The 11,987-nt window shown below is 43.6% G+C and overlaps 1 protein-coding gene across 1 annotated transcript; it reads left to right on the forward strand.

Annotated features, from left to right (window-relative positions):
• The first annotated feature begins 7,317 nt into the window (after positions 1–7,317).
• Positions 7,318–7,944, forward strand: LOC139341850 (TMF-regulated nuclear protein 1-like). The gene has a single exon (XM_070978571.1). The coding sequence runs from the start codon at positions 7,318–7,320 to the stop codon at positions 7,942–7,944; it is 627 nt and encodes a 208-aa protein (XP_070834672.1).
• The last annotated feature ends 4,043 nt before the right edge of the window (positions 7,945–11,987 follow it).

Here is an 11,987-nt window from a genome sequence, read left to right on the forward strand (position 1 = left end):
TTTAATGATCAGAGTGAATGGTGGATAATATTTCTCGCTATAAAAACGATTTAGGAAACTATCTGTGGACTTTGATTCTTTGAAACAAAATGTCGCATCATCCTCTGGACACGCACAAGCGGTAATGGGTGCACTTGCCCTCTGAAATGATACTTTGCATCACATAACATAACATTCAGAGAGATATTAAATAGTCATTATTATTATTATTATTAGTGTGTGCGTGTCTGGGTCGGATCCGGGTCTGGTCCCGGGTCGGACCCGGGTCTGGTCCCGGAACTTACCCGGGACCGACCCGGAAATTTCCCGGAATTTACCCGGGACCGACCCGGAAATCTCCCGGGACTTTACCGGGACCGACCCGGAAATCTCCCGGGACATTGCCGGGACCGACCCGGGTAAGTTTCGGGTCGGACCCTGGTAGGTACCGGGTCGGATCCCGGGTTGGAAGCTGAAAAACTGATTTTTTTTTTTTTTGATTTTTTTTTTTTTTTTTTATTGAATACCATGCAAATACAAGTATACAAACAACGTGTATAAGAATGAAGTTAGTGTATACAACTTAAACTGAAAAACTGATTCATGCCTTTAATTCAAGCTGACTCGACTCGACCCAGCTGTTACCATCATTATTTGTAAATGCAGTCGTTTTTGAATTTATTTTGAAATACATGCTTTTATTCTGAAATATGTAAAAACAGTAAGTAGCGTCTGGTAGTTCCGTAAGCTTCGCACAGTGAGCGAGGGGTACCTGTAGCGATGATGTCTGCTAGTTTGTCTCCATCTTTTTTGTTTGTCACTCCACACTTCATAAACTGTGAATGAAGTTGTGAGAGGTTTCTGATGAAGAATGTATTTTGACCGTGAAGACTGCCACTGGGGAATGACTCTGCCGTTGGTTGAGGAGCAGGCTAAAGTGGTTAGTACTGCTCCATGTATTCTTATTAGTATTAGCTACGGTGCTACGCCATGTTATTTCTTTAGTAATAACTGCAAATGTTGTCTTTTATTTTGTCTACTTGAACATTTCGTTCTACGTTGTTGTGCTAATAAACATCAGTGAAAAAGGAACCGGAGTCTCGCATCCAATCAATGGGCGGCATATTATTATTATCATCAGTGTGTGTCCCGGGTCGGATCCCGGGTCGGATCCCGGCCGGATGCTGAAAAACTGATTCATGCCTTTAATTCAAGCTGACTCGACACAGCTGTTACCATCATTATTAATATCATCAGTGTGTGTCCCGGGTCGGATCCCGGCCGGATGCTGAAAAACTGATTCATGCCTTTAATTCAAGCTGACTCGACACAGCTGTTACCATCATTATTATTGTCATCAGTGTGTGTCCCGGGGGCCCGTTGCACAAAACTAGGATTAAGACATCCACGATAAGTGACTGAGCTGAGTTCAACCAATCCAAAACATGAGCGTCCAGTCTTAATCGGTTGCACAAAGACCAAGTCAGGGTGAGCAGAGACGGATTCAAGAAGCCAGGTGAAACCTATCCTGGATATGTATGTGCACGCGACTTCCTCAAATGGACCCCGCAATCGATCACAGATTCACCGATTCACCATGGCAACTATAGCGGCCTACTTTTCCCGGTCGGAGGCAGAAGTCCTCATGGAGGCTTATGAGGAGGTGAAGGACCAAATTACAAAGAAAGGCAACACCGCCACAGTTATAAAACAACGACAGAAAGCGTGGCAAAGTATTGCAGACTGCCTGAATGCGTAAGTAGCGCACAAATACCCACTCACTGCTCCACCGAAACCATCACAATCACAATCCAAATAGTTGATTAATATCTCCGAAAACGTAGTTGTGCTCTGATTATGAATCAGCTGAAATTGTAAGTGAAATTGTGTAAATGTAACTCCGTCAGACTGTATAACTCCTTGTTATACCATGGTCTGGGTGAATACTCGATTCTGATTGACTGCAGGCGGGTGTCCGTTAAAAAGTGTTATGGGACACCTATAAAAAAGTTCTGGTCAAATAGCCTGATTGTTCAAAATTACTGACGGGACTGACCCGGGTAAGTTCCGGGTCGGACCCGGATAAGTTCCGGGTCGGACCTGGGTAGGCACCGGGTCGGATCCCGGGTTGGATGCTGAAAAACTGATTTATTTATTTATTTATTTTAATTGAATACCGTGCAAATACAAGTATACAAACAACATGTATAAGAATGAAGTTACACAACTTAAACTGAAAAACTGATTCATGCCTTTAATTCAAGCTGACTCGACTCGACCCAGCTGTTACCATCATTATTATTATCATCAGTGTACGTCCCGGGTCGGATCCCGGCCGGGTTGTTGATATTATTATTAATATTATTATTATTATTGGGGTGTGTGTGTGTGTGTGTGTGTGTGTGTGTGTGTGTGTGTGTGTGTGTGTGTGTCGGGTCAGATCCCGATCCCAGATCATGCCTTTAATTCAAGCTGACTCGACCCAGCTGTTATCATCATTATTATTATCATCGGTGTGTGTCCCGGGTCGGATTCAGCTCAGGTTGTTGTTGTTATTATTATTATCATCATTAGTGTGTGCCTCTCTGTGCGGCCGATACCAAATGGCCCACAGACCGGTACCAGTGCTGTATAGTATGTTCTGTGTAGAATTTCCATAGCTTTAGTTTTAAAGACATTTGTTTTTAAAACTAATACCGGCCCTCGACACACGCTGGTCTGCGGCCTATAGGTTATTTTCTTCACTGACACTTGACGGGGATTCTGACCAGATTCAGACACTCTAATGCTGACTAGTCTCTCTCTCTCTCTCTCTCTCTCTCTCTCTCTCTCTCTCTCTCTCTCTCTCTCTCTCTCTCTCTCTCTCTCTCTCTCTCTCTCTCTTTCTCTCTCTCTCTCTCACACACACACACACACACACACACACACACACACACTCTCTCTCTCTCTCTCTCTCTCTCTCTCTCTCTCTCTCTCTCTCTCTCTCTCTCTCGACATCAACCATGCCTATTATTTCTCTTTCTCTCACCCTCATTCATGTGGTGCAATGTGGTGCAATTTTTATTCGGGTCTGCTGAAGGACCTCTGCTTGAATGGAGGCTGAGGCTGGGTTTTTGTAAGGGTGAGAGTGTGTGTGGGTGTATGCAAGAGTACATATCTTGTCTGATTCAAGACATAAAAGGGATACTGTCCAGATCTGGATCTTCCAATAAAAGACCTATTTAAAGAGGTCTTTTTTATGTGTGTTGGTGTTTTTGTTTGTCTTTGGCTGATGTGAGTTGTAGTTGGGATGTGCTGCCGAGCATCCCCTGTGGTTCTGTTAAATTGCATATGCAAGCACAAAAACCTAAGACTGACACTTAATCTCACTTGTGCCGTCTCTGCGGCACATGTCTGCAGGGTAATGGATCATTTTTATGGCAACAAAATGGTCACCCATAATTCATTCTGGCCCTGCACGCGCACACACACACACACACACACACACACACACACACACACACACACACACACACACACACACACACACACACACACACACACACACACACACACACACACACACAAACACAGTGTTAGCTTTTCAACATACAACACAAGCTACACAATTCTGTCATCAAGTGACTACATGCATGTGATGTATGGCACGGTACATGCGACGTATATGATAATAGCTGTACCAGCAACTAAGGTTACCAGCACTGCTTACATAGAGTCCCATGAGTGACAAAAAGTAGAACTTAATATTTAAACAAAAAGGAAACAACCTAAAAGCTTTGCCCGTCATGTCCTCTAATATACTTTTCCCCATATATACTTGCATGCAAGGTTTTCATCACAGCATTTCCAGTTGTTCTTGTTGCTCATGAGAACAATGTGTTTAAAATACCTGAGCGTTTTTTGGGCCGATTGGGCACAGTGTGAACACTGTAAACACAACATTGATGTATCATCACCTGATTACTTATGGCGAGCTTGTTAGCCAACAGTTGCTACTTTTACACATCCATCAGACAGGCCTACAGAGCAACATAAGCATTCATTTGGAGCTGTGTTTCTGGCCACCTGACAAGGAAAAGTCCAGCATTTGCTCTATTTTCATCCTAGTTTTGTCAGGTTTTGCTGCAAAATGCTCCACTTTGTTCACCAGCTAGTCACTAACTGTGTCTGTTTGCTTGTTGCTAAGTAGGTCGCCTTCATAAAATCCATAGTCACCCTAATCCTGACCTCAGTATATTGTTTTTTCTTGCTAACTGCATAATAGGTAAGAAATCCATTCCAGTGTATTTGCTACCACAGACTGACGTATGAGCTGCAGCTGTTTCCTCATCCTCACCTCTGCAGGTCAGACTTTATTCGTTGAAATTAAACCGGATGATGTAATGTTTTCAGTATAACTGCTGCCATGCTGCAACCTGCTGCTGCTTATGTGCAAACATGCAGTTCTGCAGATACGCAACTCTGATGCTAAAGAAAAACGCAGCTAAAAGAAACAAAATACTCAATCACAGGCATTTTTAACCCAAAGTAGACAGCACTATGTAGAGGCACACAGATGCTCTCACTTCATCATGTGCACACACCAAATACACACACACACCGGCCAGATTAAAGTAATCTGGAACAGAGGCTGGGGTATGAGAGATTGAGAGCAGGCTTTCATCACATTTTTCACTATAAAGAGAGAGGAGAGAGAAATAGATGGAAATGGGTGGTGGAATAGAGTTAGAGATAATTTTATTTTGGAAGGATTACTGGAGGCATTTAAACACTGAAATTAATTCTGCGTACTAAATGATGAGACATAGAACAACTTGTCTTGTGTGTGTGGGCGTCCTGTGTGTGTCAATGTACAACAATGAGTCAAAGTGCGTGCATCTGACTTTGTCACAACGAAGCAGTTTTTTGGTTAAGCATCCCTCTGTTTGCAGGCAGGCCAAGTCCTGCTGCTCAAGATGTTTGCCAATGATGATGGCAATCTGTGCGTGCAGAACTCTAGGCACCATGTGGGATTAGTTTAGAGTGAGTGGTTTTAACTGCGGGACGTTGTGCAACCACGAGAATCTTCCAAAAATGGGCATCATGTTAAAAAAAAAATACTCAGCTGAAGCATCTCATCTTGATCCCTAAAATCTTTACTGACTCAAGCAATTGTGTTTATATTGCACAACTGTATAAATCTAAGGGAAATTGTGCAACTAAACCTCACAAGGCTGCACCACATGGCCCTTCCTCACATATCAGCGGATATTCTAAACATATAATTTGTTCGCTTCTTAACATAGTATCCAACACACCCAGTGTTTCATCTAAATGTATGTTGTACCCTTCAACTCTGAATGTCATGCAGCTCCACAGCAGTTCTCTTTGCATCCTTTTGTCCATCCGTTCTGGCTTTTTGAAATGCAGGATAAAGACCTGGACAGCATCTTTAGGGTTTCATTTATTCCTTCAATGGGCACATAAAGTACAACCCCCTCTGCCTTTCCCTCACTACTCTCCAGAGATCAGTAGATGAGTGAAGCTAAAAGTGTGGGTGGGTGGAGGGGGGGCAGTCAGTGCTACTGCTAATGCAATGCCAGTCCTGAGATAAAAGCAAAGAACTAAGTGAACACTCAAATATGCAAGCACATAGACACGCACACACCTGCACACACACCTCTGACCTGCTAAAAGCCTCATTGTTTTGATTCACTTTAGCTGAAGGGAGTTACTTAAACCATCACTTCCTCCTGCTCCAAATGCACCAGCGTTACCCTTTTTAGTTCTTTATACAAGAGTGTGTGTGTCTTACTTCACGCTCATCATCACTTCATATCATCATATCATATCACTTCTGCAGTGCCGCAGCAGAGCCAGTCAATATTGTCTAGACGGACAAGAAAAGCTTAGCTGTTAGTGGAGAGGATATTACAGCGAGGAGATCTGTCAGGTCAGTCAAGTCAAAAAGTAGAAAGTGGTCATTATTGCTGGAACCATGCTGATTTCAAACATCAGGTTTTCGTGTTGCAGCACTGTTGTAATGAAGTGATTGAACAACTGAAGGCAGGGGTGTCTGTTCATATTCAGCAGAGCTGGCATCAGATTAACGTTCAAGGTATTTAGATTTGGGATTATACCCATCACAGTGGCTTTAATTTGGGTTACATGCTCTAAAAAACTGGACTCCTGAGATCGCTGCCTTTTCACTTCATGCTTTGTTTTTCCACTTCAATACAGCTTTTATAGACAATTTCATTTGGCTACCTTTGCTTGACACTCACTTTATCTGTTACATGAATAATACACGGTTTTGAAATAATGAATTTGAGGTCACAGGGCAGGATGAGAAGCATACAGAGGGCTACACATCGCACTATTTGCAGTGGGAGAATGTCTTCATAAGCCTGTTGTGCCACAGAGTAGTATGAATTTGACTTAACTAATCACATTTGCTATGTTTGAATACAATCTTTTTCACCAAGGCCACCAATTTTGCTGCAACAGTTTCTTAGCAACAGCGAGTCTTCAGCACTTGCCATGCGAGTACTCCCTAAAATATGCACATCAATAGTACTTCATTCATGTTATTGTCACAGCAATAATACAGTATGTGCATGCGTGCCCTGCTGACAATGTTGCTGATATGTGACTTAAAGAGGGAGATATAGTTTGTTGGAGGGCTCTGAAATAGGTCAAAAGAGGGAGGGAATGGGGGGAGAGTGAGTACCAGGAAAGGGTGATAACGCAAGGTGATAAAGGGGAGAGTGAAATTGGAGCATCACCCCTCCCTCCTGCTTATGCCATCTGATGTGGAGACGGTGTTGCTAGTGGCAACCATGTGAGCAAGAGGAAGGGAGAAAGAAAAAATTCAGAGGCCAGCTGGTAAGAGGAAGGAAGGACAGGGAGTGAGCCAAGCAGAATCAGCGAAGAGGAGAGAGAGACCTGGTGCTTCTGCATGTCTTGCCTCACCCTGCCTCGCTTGACTGAGCAGAGCTGATTGAAGCAGAGCTCCAGATGACGACAGCGAAGCAAAACAGTCAAGCAGAGGACACGACAGCCTGCCAGCATCAGCAGCAAAGAGGCAGGCTGCCCAATCATCAGCTGACGTGCTCACATGCTCAGCAGCCAATGAGCTGCCGGGAGGCTCCTCCCGAGCACAACCACTCAGATGCAGAGACAGCGCTAGCTTCTCTCAGATCTCTTATTAATGAATGGAGCAGTTCCCAGGCTGGATCACTGCACATCTCCGCGCTCTCTGCTCGACTGTTTGGCTGCTCTGACACAGGAGGACTGAGGGAAAAACATCAACACTGACAACAACGACAGCAGCAGTGCAGGAAGAGCTAAAGAGTGGCCATGAAGAGACGACAAAGGAACACTCACGATGAGGACACAACCGACTACATGGCAGCAGCTATTAAAAACAAGGACCCACATCCTGAACTCCACCCACCGGATTCACCTTCACCATCATCTGCTTCTCCCCCTCTTCCTCCATTAGACATGCCACCTTCTTCATCTGCATCCGCTCTCCTGGCTCTGGCCTCTCCGGCCACCAGGCGCTCCATTTCCATGGGAGACTTCCGGAGGGTGACAGGGGCTCTGCTAGCCGGTTCAGATCCCCCATCCACCTCTGCCACGGCCCCCTCCTCCAAGCTCGTAACCCCCAGCTCCAGCATGGAGTTTGAGGCAGCTCGACGGCGCCTCCTGGAGGTCGAGGAGCGTCAACGTGTTATCAGAGAGATGGAGCGACGGCTGGAGGAGCTCAGGGAGGTTTTTGTGCGCTCAGAGCAGGAGGTGGTGGTTCACGGGGAGCTGGTGTCGCGGATATCTAGTGGAGCCCAGCAGGGGGAGCTGTACGTGGCGGAGAACAGCCAACGGCTGAAGAAGGGCCTGAGGTTCAAGAAACATCGGCCCACCATCGTCTTCTCCTCCATGTTGGGACTCCGCACGTGCCTCCCCTGGCCCGTGAAGCTCAAATAGGATGGGAGGAGGAGGATAGAAGCTTGCATTTCCACCATCGCTTTAGAAATGTTCTTTACATTAACAGGAGGACAGACGTCCATTCTTTAGCTATCACTTATTGACACGGCTGCTCTCCAGTTTCCACCTTTCTGCTCTTGTATCCTGAGGCTGGTCCTCCAGGTCTTCAGAGTGCCTACAATAATCACAAATGCTAGTAAGGAGCTTCCTGTTCAGTGCATTTCTGAGGAAATTCTCCAGCTAGCAAACCAATCAAGCCACTATCAGTGCAATGTGTACAGGATGTCATTATGTCTTCATTGTTTGTGAAGTTACATTGCTGCTTGCAGTTTGGCGTGGTGTTGATCTTGCAGGGGAGAGATTGTTTATTGATAAAGAATCCATGGCGCATGGATGAGTCATGATTCAGGTGATGTGGGAGGAGAGGCTCGGACTGGCCTGTTGGGTAACAAGAGCTTTGCTGTGCATCTTTCAACTTATGCTGCAATGAACTCAAAGCCAATAAGGATTATGTAATGTAAAACTTAGCAGATGAGGAAGAGGAAGGGGCAGGGTGGGGGGCAAGAGGGAAAGAAAAAGAGACGAAGAGATAGAGGACAGCACTGAACAATCTGCCTCTCCAGCATGTTTTGTGAGAGTAGTGAAGGGCAGTCAAAGAGATTCAGAGGTGAAGCTATGATACGGATTGCTGCACTGTTATATAAAAGGATGCAGTAAAGAGAAAAAAAAAACAGTCTAATAAAAGAGAAAACGTACAAAGTGCAGAATTTAGATGGCTGAGACACACACACAAAAAATGTGCCTTGGCCTCTCTGTGACCACTCGGGCCACGACCACAACCTCTGTTCTTGGCAGCATAGACAAGGAAAAGCAAGAGAGCAGGAGAGGAGTTCGTGCTGGGATGAGTCCACCTGTGGCCTCTTTTTATCCAGTCACCTAGCAACCACTCATCTCTCCATCCTAAATCTGCTTCCACAAACCTACAGAATGTATCCAGGATTTAGTATAATAACATACCTGCTGCATTTATCTAAAAGTAAAACGGGCTGTATAGTCAAAAATAGGATACAAGCTTTTGTTGAACGTGCTCATGCATTTGATGATAAGGGTTTGCACTTAAGCTATGCATGCATTAGCAAGGAAAGCTAAGGTAAGCAAGTCACTGTTTGCTGAATGCGTTATGGTGGCACAGGTATAGTGTGTGTGTGTGTGTGTGTGTGTGTGTGTGTGTGTGTGTGTGTGTGTGTGTGTGTGTGTGTGTGTGTGTGTGTGTGTGTGTGTGTGTGTGTTTGTTAGTGCGCGCGCACAGGAACAGCCTCACTGGTATCATAATCAGCTTTTTTGTGGCATATAGAGAAGTTAGACTATGTCTTCATTCAGGGTTTGCATATCAAAGCCAAAAACAGTCTGTTAGGTTGGTTTGATAGATGAATCCTTCGTCCTATATGCAGCGTATGACCTGATTTCTACATATAGATCACACTCATTTTTTGGCCTAATTCTTCCTCTCCTTCCTCCCATTTCTCTTCTCTTTGGATTCGCAATGACTCAGTATCTCTTGCATTCATCAATTCCACCAATCCCTCGCTTCAGCCGTATGCATGTGCGTAGAAAGTACAGCCAATACACCAGGGATACCTATTTTTGGCATTTGAAGGTTATAGCAGAGAGGCAGGCATTCAATCTCAGCACAGTATTCGGTGGAAAAAGCCTGTACAGCGATGTGAGCACGCTTGTATTCATCTATGTGTGCTACTTTCCAAAAGAATGAGAGGTGAAGAATCCCTGACGTTGCTTTGTTTGCTCTCCTATTATAAATGACCTCAACGAAGAACAACGCAAGCCTGTCTCCAGAGGGAGGCACATGGCTTGACTTTATAATTGTTTTGGTTTCCATAAAGTCATCATGTGCAATTATATATTCCACTTTTAATTGCTCCCTAGTCGCAAAGATACGCACGACTGGGTTCCTGCATCATTTGAGATGCATTAGAAATGTCTCTTTGTCTCTGTCAAGTCAAGGGTGGAAAGAAAAGGCGCTGATGTGTCGCTCTGAGACCAGGCTGCCTGTATCAGGAACCCTGGAGGCAAAGTGAGAAGAAAAAACGTGACGTGAAGGCTAAATGCACGAGTTTATTTCTGTAGGTGGATGCAAATCAAACAGAATGAAGACATAAGTTGGCTTTGGTTATTTTCTAATTTTGACTACAAGGGCTTCAATGATCTGTCTGTCTAAGTTGATTGGGAGCACAGTTAAAGGGGCACTCCACCAATTTTACAAATTAAGGTCCAGTTACTCTAATCTAATGATGGCATCCAGTAGAATTATGGGAAATACAGGAACAGATCCACACAGGGACTAAAAATCAGGATATCTTGTGATTTAATTTTCACAACTTTTTCTTTTTTTTAATCTGTCCAATGGGAGTCCCCCGACTTCATGGAAGCACAATACCAAATCACTGGAGTACCCCTTTAAGATAAGAAAATACTACATATTCAATGTTACTGTTCACGTTCTCAGCTTTCAAATTTGTGACAGCCACAATGACCTTATTACTGAATGTTGATTCACTCTATATAAGCATTCCACCTGGCCAAGGAAAGTACTGCTTGCCGTCTTTGTGCATCTATACCAAACAATATTCAGCTAAGCTAGTTGCTAGCAGAACGCTTGTGCAGACTAGAAGGGTCTCATCGGCCTTAACATACTCATGGTCCTATGTACATAACTAGGGTTCTAACTGAATATACAGCTGGCCTATATATTGCTTTTCATATGCCTTATGCAGTGTTTGTGCATTGGCAGTGATGGTGATAACGCTGATGATGAAGGTGATGGTAAACAGGCGAACATCATTGACCTCATCCAGAAACATCATCATCTGGGCAGAAGACAAAAAAAAAGTACTCATGTACTGTTGTAGGACGGCACCTTTTGTGTTTTTCTATGAATGAAAAAGATTTCCCAAAGATCTCTGGGCCCACTTGCAGAATGAATGTAATGTTAATTGTTATTGGAGTGTTTTTTTCCTCGACACTGAATACACGGTATAATCACATCTCTCTTGTTTGAACCTGTGATTGGCGATAAATCCTCTTGTATTCATTTCCAGGCCCCTGGAATTACATTTAAAGTCACGTGACTTTTGATGCAAGAGATTTCAACCAAAACAAATGAATGTTTGGCGAACTAGAAACTACGATGGCGGCTCTCACTGACAAGCACAGGTCCAAAAGGACTGATGTTTATTTCTCCTCTGAATGTTTTCATATTTTGTGTTCGTTTATGTGACGTGTGGTACGTATTTAAGTTCTGGTGGAACAAGCACAGAACTGTCTCTTTAGTTTTCGCTAAATCAGGTGTTTATGACCTTTTATTTACAGTGTGATGACACGTTTGATTGAAAGCTGTATATTCTACTACTAGTATGAATGTCAAGTCAAATTTTAACTTGGAAAATATTATATGCTTAATAGAAACAGCAGGTTTGGAGTCAACTTGCCTTCAGTTCTAATTGTCAAATTTATCAGCTATTTGCATAATTAGAGCCTTAATTCCAATCATTTCTGACAAATGTCTGGTTATGGGACTCCCACTTTCCAAACATAATTGATCACCAGCTGGACTGGAAGTTAGTTGTCTCCAAACCTTTCTCATGTACTGTACTAGCGCTGCTTCTGAAAAGGCTTTTGCTTTATGCTGCGCAGTGAAAGACTGAATGTTCTGCTATGTTTAATGCATACATTTGCTACCACTGTATTTTAACTCCTCGACACTAGAATTTACTTGAGCACAGAGCTACAATGTACAAAACTGGCAAATGTTAATAGATTTCATTTTAAGCATTATCAGGTTTTGTAAGATAGACTGAATTATTAGAATAAATGGACTAAATGACTCAAATGTTGGTTTCTTCTTTCATGTCTCTTATCCTAAATCCTAAACAGGCTGCAGTCTCTCTTTGGGATTCTGCTGGAAAGCGCTAACATGAAGTGTTTCAGGTGGGATCTCTAAATATTAAATGCTTTGAAATTGCGTG

Source organism: Chaetodon trifascialis, chromosome 14 (genome assembly GCF_039877785.1).
Source record: "Chaetodon trifascialis isolate fChaTrf1 chromosome 14, fChaTrf1.hap1, whole genome shotgun sequence".
Classification (NCBI taxonomy): domain Eukaryota; kingdom Metazoa; phylum Chordata; class Actinopteri; order Chaetodontiformes; family Chaetodontidae; genus Chaetodon; species Chaetodon trifascialis.

Coding starts and splice junctions, on each gene's coding strand:
- LOC139341850 (XM_070978571.1), top strand. CDS start 7,318: ATGAAGAGACGACAAAGGAACACTCACGATGAGGACACAACCGACTAC.